The 13,543-nt window shown below is 38.3% G+C and overlaps 1 protein-coding gene across 1 annotated transcript in view; it reads left to right on the forward strand.

Annotated features, from left to right (window-relative positions):
• ATP13A4 (ATPase 13A4) overlaps window positions 1-13,543 on the forward strand; it is a 124,756-nt gene that overhangs the window by 86,412 nt on the left and 24,801 nt on the right. Inside the window, exons 18-24 of the mRNA XM_033090237.1 lie at window positions 2,086-2,210; window positions 6,534-6,697; window positions 7,530-7,652; window positions 8,874-8,953; window positions 10,446-10,488; window positions 10,889-10,998; window positions 12,924-13,020. Of these exons, the coding sequence (XP_032946128.1) occupies window positions 2,086-2,210; window positions 6,534-6,697; window positions 7,530-7,652; window positions 8,874-8,953; window positions 10,446-10,488; window positions 10,889-10,998; window positions 12,924-13,020 (742 nt within the window). The remainder of the gene's footprint in view (window positions 1-2,085; window positions 2,211-6,533; window positions 6,698-7,529; window positions 7,653-8,873; window positions 8,954-10,445; window positions 10,489-10,888; window positions 10,999-12,923; window positions 13,021-13,543) is intronic.

A 13,543-nucleotide genomic window follows, 5' to 3' on the forward strand; every position in this document is an offset into this window, starting at 1 on the left:
GAATGGGCTCAAACGCAGGAGTGGCTCATCTAAAGTCATTGAGTGTTGGATTCCCGGGCATACTGGGCCACTCTCCCTGGGGCCAGCTTACTGTGACCCTTAAAAGTGTCACTTTGGCTATTACAACTTGTTATTTGTAATTCACTCAATTCAGGTCACTTAAGTCATGCAAGTCAGAGAGCTAAAAGTGAATTTTGAGACTGGACTCTACGTTTTTAAAAAAAAGGATGCTTGGGACCAGGATGTCGCAGAATTGGGAATGGAACTTTGTTTCCTGAGAGCCTCTTGACAGATATAAATCAAGATCCTGGCTATTGTGCTGCTTCTTCTGATTATTATAATGAAATATTTGCCTATCTACAAGTTTCAGACTCATGGTTTTGGGGCTTGTGAGTGTAATCAAGCATTGATGGTGGTTGCACGTGAGCAATGGGGATGGTGAGGGCAGTGGCACACAGGACAGTACATGCATGCCCTGGCCAACAGCATTGGAATTCCAGCTTTTCAAAATCTGGTAATATCCAAACACAAGTTCACTAATGAGATCTGATCTTGGGTCATCAGTTTGCCCCTCCTGTGTTAAAGCCACATCATCACTATATCTATTCCTAGCTAAGTTAATTTAGCTAATCTTTGCTAATCTCTGATGTGAACAGAATATTCTTTCTGTGGCATGTATGTGTGTGTGTGTGTACTCAGAATGGTTCCAGCACAGATATCATCATTTCTTTGAGGGTTCTTGGCCTGCCTTATGCATATTTCATCCTTTAAAATTCAAATGGATTTGAAGAACATGAAGTATAGTCATAAGAATGACAATGCTCCCTTTGTGTTACACTCCCCATTCTTTAGATGCTTCAGGAAGAGGTATAATGTCCATGTGGGAAGCAGGATAAGATAGCATGCTATTCCAAGTTGCCGAGCTTGAGACCCCTTTAGGGACTACTTTTCCTCTTATACCTTTTTCCATGAAATAAGAAAGAATGGCTTATGGCAGTCCAGAGCAAATGTTTAGAGATGGTTAAGTAGTGAATATGAACATACCCAAGGTGAGTGGTCCAACTTGGCAGGAGATTAGGGGGCATGAAGAATTTAGTCATAGATGAACTTGAAAAGATAATTTGGAACCAGATTATGAAGAGACTTAAATGCCAGATTCAGAAGAATAAGATATGTCATTTCCCGAGCCTGCTTTGAGATAAATAGCCCAAACTGTGTCCACTTCCTGCCACTCTGGTGGAGGTGTTAGTGTCCTGGGAGCATCATGCCCTTGGCCCATGTGAGGCACACATGGAAAGCAAGACAAGGTGGCTTTTCTGGGTACTGCTTTCATCTGTATTTCACCCAGATAGGCAGTGCTGGTGTCTTGTTCTTGTGTGTGCTAGAGGTGCGAGTCTCAGATAAATGAATCATGGAAGAATCTTTGAGCCCCAAACCCCAAATGTACTCCCCTGCACTTGGTCCTGTGGAATGTCTTGGAATGTCCTTGTGGTGGACAAGAGCTTCGGAGACCTCACTTGCTGCAAAAACATTCTTTAGAAGAGCCATGTTACCAGCTTGGCGGGGGTGGGGGCGAGGGTGGTTGGCCTTTAAGAGAGACTTTTTTTTTCTTTTTTTGAGATTATGGTCTTGTACCTCCTGGGACTAATATGGTATTGATTATAGCTTTTGTTTCTAGAGAAACTGGCATTTTATTTCTCCTGTGCCTCACTTATTTTTCATGATGTTTTGTACCAGAGGTAGAACACCTCTCTGGTGATTGCCAACAGGTGAGGTGATGAAAATCATCTCAGCAGATGGAAGAGATCTTTGCGGTCATTTACTTCATTCTCTACGAAGATTAAAGCAAATCTTTTGCTTAATAAGTACTCTCTCTTCCTCTTGATTCAGTCAGAGTAAATGTCTCAGTGTCCTTTGTGTCGCCTTCCTGCCCTGATAGTTCCTGATACATATTCAGTGCCTCAGGAATGGTGCTTGAATGAGTGGGTGGGAACTACTCTGATAGGAAGATATTTGTCTTTGTTTCACTTTCTGTTAGAGACACTAGAATGTGCTCTGTCTGTTCAATTATATATATAATTCCAGGGACAATGTAGAATCAGATCTGATATTTCTGGGATTGCTGATCTTGGAGAATCAACTGAAGGAAGAAACAAAACCTGTTCTGGAAGAGCTCATCTCAGCCCGGATAAGGACAGTAATGATCACAGGTATAGAACAAAGTAGAAAACAGTAAGAATTTGATGTGGAAATAGACACAGATTCCCTCATTTAGCAAATATTGTTGACTACCTTCTATGGGCCAGACACCATTCTACGTGCTGGAGATGGGTAACAAAAAGGCAAAATTATTGTTCTAACTGAACTTCCATTCAGGAGGGATGAGATAGAAAATCAATCAATCAATCAATCAAGTAATCAATCAATCAATCAATCAAATAATCATATAAACAGGTAGCAATAAGTGTTATGACATACATAAAACAAAACAGTGTGATGTGGGATAGTGCATCTGACTGGCTACTTTAGATGAGGTGTCCTCTCTGAGAGGGGACATTTGAGATATCACTTGAATGAGAAGATACAACTCATGTAAAGATGAGGATTTTTAGTTTTAAATGTTAGGAGAAGAAGAATGCTGAGTCAGCCTCGTCTGCAACCTATGCTGAAGGCCTACCAATAATGAGATCTACAATTCCGGGGATGAAAATGATGCTGTCATCTCTACTTTTATTCCCAAACCCCAAGCCATGCAAATAATGGTGAAGTGAGAAAAGATCATGCAAGAAATGTGTGATTGTTTGTTGTTGAAATTTCTTAACGAATGTTTCTGAGTGGAGAATAAATGATTTTCTAATGCATTCATATTTTTTGAGCATGTGTCTTCCCTTTCTTTCTCTGCTTTCATAGCCAAATGCTTTCAACTCTATTAATTGTGTTACTAAGATATAATACTTCCCCACCAAAGCCCTTATTTTTTACCCCACATCCCCTAAACTCAATGCTGCTGTTGAGAACTCTAGAACACTTTTACTTTTCCTTCTGTACTTTCTCATTCCCCCATTCTTGCCTCCACAATCCAATAGACTTTTGGATCACTTTTAGTCTCTGCCTTTCTGGACCCTCAGTCGAACTTCTAGGTATTATTGCTTAATTAATTGACTATTTATAAAATTTTCCCCTACATCATAACCTTTCTGTTTAAAATATCTTTATTTAGAACTCATATTACATTCTCATATTCTATCCTTTACCATTTAGACTTATTTAGAAATAAGAGTTGATCACTTTAATCCTCTGTCTTTACTTCTTCCTCCCTCACATTGAAATTTCTGTTTTGTTTCTTTCCTTGCTTGGTTTTGTCATGAATTGTCCTTAAATGAGACAGAAAGGTGCTATGTTCTCTGATTTCTTACATATACTGGAATATCTTTTATTGCTCTAATAGGTGAATGAGTTTAGGATTTTGCAATACAATCCTTTTTTTCCTTTGTCTTCTGGTTTGTGGTATTGCATATTACAAGCTCAGTGTCAGTCCACTTAGGTAACTTGTTCTTTCCTGAATACAATCCTTTTTCTTTAAGTTTGGAATTTTGAAATGTTACAAGAATATGCTTACATGTTTATCTTTTTTAATTAATTTGGTCTGAACATAGTGAGGACTTTTAAATCTGTTTTCTTTCTCTCAGGAAAATTTCTTCTATTGTTCATTTAATTATTGCCTTTGTTCTCTCTTTCATTTTTCCCTTCTGGAATTTCTGTTATTCACATGACAGGCCTCCTGGATCTATCCTCTTAGTTTCTTATCTTTTTTATTGTGAATGTCATATTTTTATATTTTTGCTTTGTGCTTATGGGTTTGTTTTTTTTTTGTACCCAGTTTTTTTTCAAACCACAAACTCAGGTCACCAAAATGACCATTATCTTATTCAAATCACCTGTTTATTGTTAAATTCTTAAATCATGTTTGGCATGGGAGTGACTCTAGAAAACCTTATTCTTTTTTTTCCAAAATGTACATTTTATCTGTTTCCAGCAGCTGCTCTACTTTACCTGTCAAATGTTCTGGTTGTTTTGCCTGATATTTTCCTATCTAGCTGCTGGAGTTTTCTATTTCTCTTCAGATGACTGAGGCTTAGGCCTGGGCAGCAGATCCTAAACAGTAGAACTCTCATAGGTGGTAGATGCAAAATGGGCCTGTGTTGCAAAGCAGATTGACTGCTGGTGTCCTGTGGGGCATGTGAAGGGAGCCTCTTAGTCTCAGGGCTCCCTGTACTCTTTCAACCTCGGAGGAGAGCAACTCCTTCCCACTAGATAGCTCTTTTAAGGATCCTCATAAGTATTTTGGCAGAAACCTAGGAGAAATCATGCTAAGGATAGCCAGTCAGATGTTATATTATTTACTTTTTAGTAGTTGCAGTAAGAAATACAATATCCGTGCCTACCAGTTCAAGAAGCCTTACAACCATAAACATATCTTACCTTCTTGTCTTTATGTTATAGCTGTCGTATGTATGACAGACAATGAAAATCCCACGAGGCAATGTTAACGTTCTTACTTTCAACAGTCAAGAGTTAAAGAACATAAGTTAAAAAACAAACAAACAAACAAACAAAACCTTTTATTTATCCAGATCTTTATTATTTGTGTTACTGTTTTCATTCCTTATGTTCTGTTTCCCTCTGGTATCATTTCCTTTCAGCCTAAATAATTTATTTTAGCATTTCTTTTTGAACATGTCTGTTGACAAAAAATGATCTTAGTTTCCCTTCATCTAAGAATGTCTTAATTTCTACTTCGTTCCTGAAGGATATTTACATTAGTTATAGGAATCTGAGTTGACAGATTTTTTTTCTTTTTTGCACTTTAAAGATGTTATTCCACTGTCATCTTGCCTGTATGGTTTTTGATGAGAAACCTGTGATAATTTGCATCATTATTCCCTCATTCGTAATGTATTGTTTTCTCTAGCTGCTCCTAAGATATTTTTTTTTATCTTTTTGGTTTTTAGCAGTTTTTTTATGTGTCTGGATGTATTTCTCACTCAGTTGTTAGGGGTACACTGAGCTTCTTGAATCTGTAAACTGAAAAATTTTAAATCACATTTGGTAAGTTTTCTGATATTATTTCTTCAAAAGATTTTTTTTTTCCTGTTCTAGTGTCTTTCTCCTCTTTTTCCTGGACTCTAATGGCATAAATGTGAATCTTTTTGATATTTTTGAGTCTCTGTTCTTTTGTTTTTAAAAATTTCTCTCTGCTTCTTCAGATTATATAATTTTTATTGATCTATCTTCCAGTTCATTGACTCTTTCTCCTGTCAGCTCCATTCCGATATTGAGTGCATCCAGTGAATCTTTTTCACTTCAGTGATTATATTGTTAAAGTCTAAAGTAGCCATTTGGTTCTTTTGTATAAAGTATATATTTTTTCCTGTTTAGAACTTCTATATCTTCATTTACTTCAAAGAGTATTAACTTTTACCATGTGAAGAGGGCTTATAATAGCTGCTTTAAAACCAGTGTGTGATAATTCCAACATCTGAATTATTTTGAGATGGGCAATTGTTGATTATTTTCTCTTGAGAATTGGACAGACTTTTCAGGGTTTTTGCATGTTGAGTATCCTAAATATTTCAAACATGATGTTTTGTGACTGGATCCTGTTGAAATCCTTTGGAGAATGTTGAATTTTTTTGTTTTAGTGAACAAATCTCTGGGACATAGGAGATGATTAATATCATTGTTCAATTCTTGAAGCCTTTGCTATCCTTCTTTGGGTTTGTTCAGCACATGTACAGCTCTGGGTTGGTGCTTGGGACTTTATATAGAGTTCATAACTTTGAATTGGTTTCCCCATCTAGCTCTTTCCTTTCCAGGATTTCCCCCATAACTCTTCAGCCACAGACACCACTTTTCCTAGTTCCTCTGGCCAGAAAGACTAGATTTCTCTGAGTTTTAGCAACCGCTGTAGCTCTAGGACTAGGACTCATACTCAGGTCAAATAATGTGAGGGGAAAGAGAAAAGAGGCCAAGAATCTCACTACTTTGTAGGTTGTTTCTCAAAATTTGATTCTCTTCCACATCCTTCTTGCTTAAGTTTACTTTTCAAAGTTTTGGGGTAGTTACTTTTTGTATTCTGTCCAGAGTTTTCCATTGTAGTCAGTAGGAGAGATAGATTGTAGTTAGCTTACTCCATCTTTGCTGGAAATGGAACCACCAGATACTATATTAAACCAGTAAGGTCTTACTAAGCATTTACTAAACTGTTAACAAATGACGGAAAAGGATTTGAATTTTGCCTTTTTATTTTTCCTTCCCACTCTTTGGTAAGTCATAAAGTAACCATATGAAAAGCAGCAAGAACCAGAAAAGGGATTGTGAAATCATGCAAGGTCAGGGCTGAGAGACACCTTAGATATTGTTTCTCTTCACACCTAAAATAAGGTCTTAACTCATTACCCTAGTTTTCTAGGCCCTATATAAATTGGTTCTATCTCTTCAACTTATTTTAGGATATTTTTCCTTTTTTCTAGGTGACAATCTTCAGACTGCAATAACAGTGGCCAGAAAGTCTGGAATGGTTTCTGAAGACCAGAAAGTCATTCTTATTGAAACGAATGAAACCACTGGGTCCTCATCAGCATCTATATCTTGGAAATTAGTGGAAGAGAAGAAACACATTGCGTATGGGAATCAGGTATGCCTAAAAAGAGACCTTCTGTCGTACTATCTAACTTTCCTCTCAGTATTGGCTACTGAGCAGCTTTGACTGGCAGAAGTGTACAGGTGACCTATGGTCAACATATTTCTCCAAATATCTGACACATATGCAGTGTGAAGCAATCAATTATATCAGTTTCCCTTATCTTTCCAACTGAGCTTTAAGGTACAGTGCTTTCCTGGGTGCTTGAAATAATCCTTTCTTTTAAACTTAAAAACGTTGTTGGCTCTGTATGAGAAAGAATGTAATGGAGGGGGGGTTGTGAATCTAATTTCCCATTTTCCCCTTGCTTGTCAGCGACTCTGCTGGGTTCAAAGGGGATTTAGTCTCTAGGAGAGATACTGCTGTGTGAATTGGAAAATCAGATTATATCTTCAGGATGGGGGAAAAAAGTTTTATTCATTTACCTTCAATATTGTCAATGTCTTACCTCTATTATGTCCTTGTGGAAGAATATTAATTCTGTACGGAAAAAAATAGTAAGTTCTCACTTCAGGGAACTTACTGAATTTGTTAAGCTGTAGTGCTTTTGTATTTCACATGTGAAATATGTGAAATGTGCTCTTCTCTGGGACTCACTGAGATCAAATCAGGACGAGAACAGGACATGAGTACGTTTTATTCTCCTATTCACTAGAGGTGATGTACAAAGATTGATCTAGCAAAGAGAAAGTGCTTCTCTGGGCAATCAGGGCTGGATAGTGACTTTTAAAGAGAGGCCCCAGACTACCATCATTACCTTCCCTCAGGTATGCTTGTGGTTAGGACCACTCTATCAAGTCTAAAATAACTGTGTCTTGCTTTGCAGGACAATTACATTAATATCTGGGAAGAAGTCTCTGATAATAGCAGAGAAGGAAGTTACCATTTTGCCCTAAGTGGAAAATCCTTTCAGGTTATAAGTCAACATTTCAGCAGCCTACTGCCAAAGGTAAGTTCTAAAAGGATACCAATCTCCCAGTAAAGATGCTGACACTGTCATTTACAGAGCACGATCCTCAGCAATTTCAAACCTCTAAACAGGCAAGATATACCTATTCAATGTATCATAAGAGAGGCAGATATTTGTACAGAGCTTACTGTTGTCTAATTTCCTACTAGATTTAAAATAAGTAAACTTGAGTTTTTTATCATCTGGAGGATTAAAGTATTAGTGACTTCCCAAGTCATAAGGGTTACTTTTGGGTCGTTGTCACTATATTTTGCCATGATTAGGTGTCTCACAGTATAGTGGAAATCTAGCAATTATACAAGAAAGCAGGCCAGGAATAGAGGAATTCCATTAAGTTTTTGATAGAGGAGCTTTAAATATAAGAGGGTCAAACTTAAAGCTTTTCTGAGGAAGAACAAACCAATAGTGGGGGCAGGTAAGTTATATATATATATATATAAAACATGTGAACAAGCTAGAGAAAGATTATGACCAATGTAACCCAAAGATAAATTATTCATATTCAAGTTCTCATTATCTAAGGTACTATTTAAGAAAAAAAGAACAGAGACTTTGAGGCTAACTGAACACTAAGTTGAGCTTACTACCAAGAAGAGCAGGAAGCATATAGATCTAACATAGATGAGTGTAGACTCTGTAAAATGGAGCTCAGGTGGAGGGAACTATATAGGTTTTTGTACTATCAAACCATCAATGTTCCACACTCCAAATTAGACTTGGAATATTAGCTGAGTGTCACAGCTGGTTAAGCCCAGATGGTATGGTTAAGTCAAAGATAACAAATAGTTGTTATTTCACCATTCGGCTGTTTTTCTGCTAGTTTCTAAGAAGTTGTTGCCTCCTTTCCTTCTCCTGGGATCTTGACCTCTTGTTATCTTTTCATTTCTCATACTGGCTTAAGGTTCCATTAAGCTCAGGATTTTTTAGGACCATACTCTCTATGGCAGCTGAGCTAAATTCCTATAGGTCATCATTTTCATCAAATATTTTTATTAAGTAGTCATCTTTACTGATTTTGGTCTCCCTGGTCACTTATCTGATGACCAATGTCTCAACGCCTATCTTAAAATGCAAAGGAAGAGTCTTGGAAAACAATGTTTTTTTCATTCATGGATATCATTACCCAGTCAGTATTCTGAGTGTTATCAATTATTTCATGTATGACCAGCTGACATAATAAAAATTTTGGGTTCCTTTCAGATACTGATGAATGGGACCATATTTGCAAGAATGTCTCCTGGGCAGAAATCCAGTCTGGTGGAAGAATTCCAGAAACTGGAGTAGGTTCTTTACCAATTCAGGTGGTGTGAAGTGCAATGGCGGCATGGCAGTCAGGGGGAGTGTAAGAGGTACAGGAAGTCATTCTGTTTGGCTAGGACAGTGGTTCTTAACCTGGCTGCACACAACAGTTATCTCAGGAGCTTTGAAAAAATAGCGATATCGGGACACTACCATCCATAGAGTCTGATTCAATTGCTCACATGGGGCTTGGACATCAGTATTTTTCCAAAGCTTCTCACATAAGTCAATTTTGTATCCAGATTTGAGAACTACTGAACTAGAACATAAGGGGCATAAAATGATATGGTGAGAAATAAGCCTGGAAAGGTCATTTGAGCTCAGCTCCTGAAGAAACTGAAAATTTAGACTTCATTTTTACAAATTATCATCAAAGTTGTAATATAGGAAGATTCATATGACAAAAGATTCAAATAATCTTCAAAATATTAAGACATTCTTATGCCAAAGCATTCTCTCCATCTTAAATCAGAAGAATATTTTTCTTCTAACACAAAGGGTCTCTACAGATAGAATGGGCAGTCCAGATAAAATGCTCATCATTTAGAACCCTTTATTTCTTGTGAAAGGAACTCATGGAGTCCTGGCAGTTTCCTCTACTTCTGGTGCTGGGACACCAGAATTCATAGATATGAATCCTACTCATCACCACTCCACCGAACTACTCACTTGATTCATTCACTAGGCAAACTTCTCGATTCAGAAAGCCCTGTCTTTTCCATGTGGTTGAACACCTAGGTAGTAAACTAGTTGCCTTCATACAGCAATGTATAAAAGAAGCACCAAAAATTCTGTAAATGCTGTCAAATTGCTCTTACCTTAAAAAGCAGACTATCCATAATCTTGGTCAACAATTTAAGAGAGCAGTATTCTCCCAGCTGCAAAAAGCTATCCTGAAGCAGGGATGCATTTTGTTTCTTCCGTCTGGGCTTGGCACTACATTTTTTAGTTGAGGGACTGCTAACATGGCAGATTTCCTTTCATGTTACTATTAACATCACCAACAAGTAATTCTTGTTTATCATTTTAGAGTGTATAAAGCACTTTCCCATATAGCACCTCACTGAATACGTACAGCACTTTGTAGGGGGAGAAAAACGACAGTCAAAATATTAACATGATTTAGATCTTCTGGTTTCAAATCCTGTGCACTCTCTACCATGTTATGCTGTCTCATCATATAGTTGTGAACATCCCATTTATAGCTGACAAAGCGGTTTCCTAAACAGTGAAGTGCAGGGTCTCCCTGAAACACTTGGGTCAGGAAATGGTGCCCTGGATTTCCTAACGCATTGTAGGAAGTGCTGTCAAACCTTATTTTTTTAGTCAAACCAGACTGTTAGGGAAACTCCCTTAAAGTAAATAATAAGTTTGAACCCGAAGTAATGAAGATAATTTTATTTTTTTTAATTAGAAAAATTAACAGGTAAGATTGTTTTGATCTCCTCTAAAATTGACATGGTTCCCCTTTAGTTACTTTGTAGGTATGTGCGGTGATGGAGCCAATGACTGTGGGGTAAGTAGTTGGCAGAGTGTGGGACCATCATCTCACTCTCGATTGTATTGCCTGGAGCCCTATAGAGATAGTATCTCCTGGGATATATACCACCTCCATTCCTCTTGGTGGAGAAACTGATATTGAGAGTTTGGGGGGTTCCTGACCAAAGCTTCACAATGACTCAGTGGCCACTATAGTCTAAGTAGAATTTGGTTCTGAAGTCCCCACTTCTTTGGCGAGGTGTCCCAATGCTTTCTCTTTCTTATGTGTCAGACCGAGCAAAATCTGATCATCTCTTAGCTACTGCTTGGACCCACAGGCCACCTTGTGGTCCCTTAACTGCTGGGCTTGTCGTATGCGGTCTCAGGAGAAATGTATATGAGTGTGTGTGGACAGTAAGCTGACTCTCTGCTTTCAGGCTTTGAAAATGGCTCATGTGGGCATCTCTTTATCAGAGCAGGAAGCATCTGTGGCCTCACCTTTCACGTCTAAAACTCCAAACATTGAGTGTGTACCTCACCTTATCAAGTAAGTAGGCACTTTCCACCAGCATTGTTTTAATCTCTCCCTACTTTTAGGAGCAGACTCCATTGTTCTGCCAGTCAAAGACGAGGGGAACTGTGTCCTTGGGTGGGGAGGATGCTTTGTGGGAGAATGTGGTCAAACATTCTCTTTCCAAGTGGACTTACAAGGGTTAAAAATAACCCTGGGAGAGCAGTGGCATTTCTAATGAAGAATCACTGAATAGGTTATTTTTAGAAGGTTGGAATCTGGGATATTTTACTGCTTTGAAAGTGTTAATTTTATTATTATTATTATTTTAAATGTGTCTCCTTAGATGCTTTATAGTGGTGGATTAAGAGAAACTTTCTCTTCTCCATTGGCCTCCTCATTTTTTTGTGGGTTTTTTCTTTTTTTTTGCCTCTTTACGCTTCCTTGGAATATCCTTCCCATCCTGAGTTTTCAAAACAGTTATTTTTGCTGCTCCATCTAAAATTTCCCTTGGTGCTTTATTCCCCACAGCCTCACCTCTGAACATGTACTTCTGCTGCACTTTATTTGAATCATAGAGATGGTTAGCACTGTGGCTGCTTTCGGTTATTATAACTAGTATATGTTTGCAGTTATAAAGTGTTTTAATGCCTATTATCTTATACTTTGAAAAGCCTGGAGATGTAGAAATGGTCACTATGTCTTTTACAAATAAAGAAATTCAGGCTCCGAGAACTTAATTCATATGTCCAAGCTCACACAGCCATATAGGATTGGAGATTGTATTAGAATTAATTTTGTCTAAATATGGTTTATCTACCAATATCATACTCTTTCCACCACATTAAAATAATGATTTGGCTAGCTCCTCCCAATGTTTGCTTTTGTTTTTTTAATTCATGCATTCAACAAATATTTATAATGTAGACACAGTGCCAAGAACAGTTGGAGGCACTGGGGAGCCAAAAGCAAATAAATCAGATGTCCCTTGATCTCATGAAGTTTTTCTCCAGTGAAGAAGTCAGGCAATAAACACATGCATAGATAAATCAAGGGTAATATGAAAAGTAGGAAGATGACTGGGACAGTGGAATTGGCTGCCTCAGGTGGTGTGGGGAGCCTTTCTAAGGAGGTGAAGGGTGAGGAGAAACTACCTTCTAGGTTGAACAAATGGCAGCAGCAAAGCCCTGATACAGGAGAAAGCCTGGTATGAGGATCAGGCTTTGGAATCCCAGGAAACCAGTAGGACCAGAAGTAAATTTAAACTCTATTTTTTCCAAAAGGAAAGAAATAAAGTTGGCATTTCATAAGTACTTTATTTCATGCTTTAAATATATATCATTTACTCAAACAACAGTGGCACAAATAAACATGCTCGTTGTTTCCAGTCTATTCAAATTAGACACATGACTAATTTGAGTGTGTATATTATTTTAGTCCAGTTTTAGGAAAAGTTGCAGTGGCCATATAAAATTTGAATGAAATGTTTGCCGAACTCCTGAAGCACCTGCGTGAAAATTGCACACACACACCCCACCCCCAACCACCAACCTGCAATCTTGTTTACATTCCTCGGTTCACAGATGAAGAAACTGTGACCAGAAGAAAGGAAATGAACTTCCAAATCACGTTAGTGAGTAGGGATGAGATCTGAGACCAGTTTCCAGGTCCCCTGACTCTGAGCTGAAGTAATGCCTGCGGAGAGGACAAGAGGAGCTCTAAATCTGGCTCCATGGCTGGATCAAGGCCTGTGGACCTTGGACTGGGATCGGCCTTCCTGCAAATCCAGTCATTTAGCATACTGACAGTCAGATCCCAAGGGCTCAAGGCTGTCCAGTCTTTTGATCAATAATCAGGCTTCTGATCTTTTCTCCTGAGTCAGCTGAACAGCACAGAATAACTGATCTCATTTCTTTCCATTACTTTCGTTTCATTCCTTTTTCCTTTCTTTTCTCACACAGGGAAGGACGTGCAGCTCTCGTTACCTCATTCTGCATGTTCAAGTACATGGCTCTGTATAGCATGATTCAATATGTCGGTGTTCTGCTGCTCTACTGGGTATGACTTAGGACCTAGCTTCTTGGTTAGTGACAACTGAACCCAGGGGCTATGCACTCTCAACTTGAAATGTTTCTTAAACAAAGTGCAAATAGGTTATTTGGGCACTAACAGTCCCTCTGAAACGATGTGTAAAGTTTTTGAAAATAAATCAGAAATAGATGTACATGGGAAAAGTTGTTGGTGTGAATCGTCTGACTGACAGAGAAATTTCTTATCTAGTGGTAGGTGAAGATTAGAACAGAGCAAATCACTTTCTCACTGTTGCTTTTGCCTGCTTAGACCCGGTCTCTGACTTCCCAGTTCTAGTATGTCTTTCCCCTAGCCTACCATTCATTAAAGATGAGGCTCTAGTTGGGGTGCTGGTAAATGTTTCATAACTGGCTCTCTCTGGAAAAACAAGCCCTGATTATTAATGTTTGCCAGTTCCAGTGGTGTAAATACTCACACTGGTTTCAAGCTATCCACCTGATGTCACTTGAACGTGTAGTTGGGAAGAGATGTATAGTAGCAGGCCATGAGA

This window comes from Rhinolophus ferrumequinum, chromosome 2 (genome assembly GCF_004115265.2).
Source record: "Rhinolophus ferrumequinum isolate MPI-CBG mRhiFer1 chromosome 2, mRhiFer1_v1.p, whole genome shotgun sequence".
Taxonomy (NCBI): Eukaryota; Metazoa; Chordata; class Mammalia; order Chiroptera; family Rhinolophidae; genus Rhinolophus; species Rhinolophus ferrumequinum.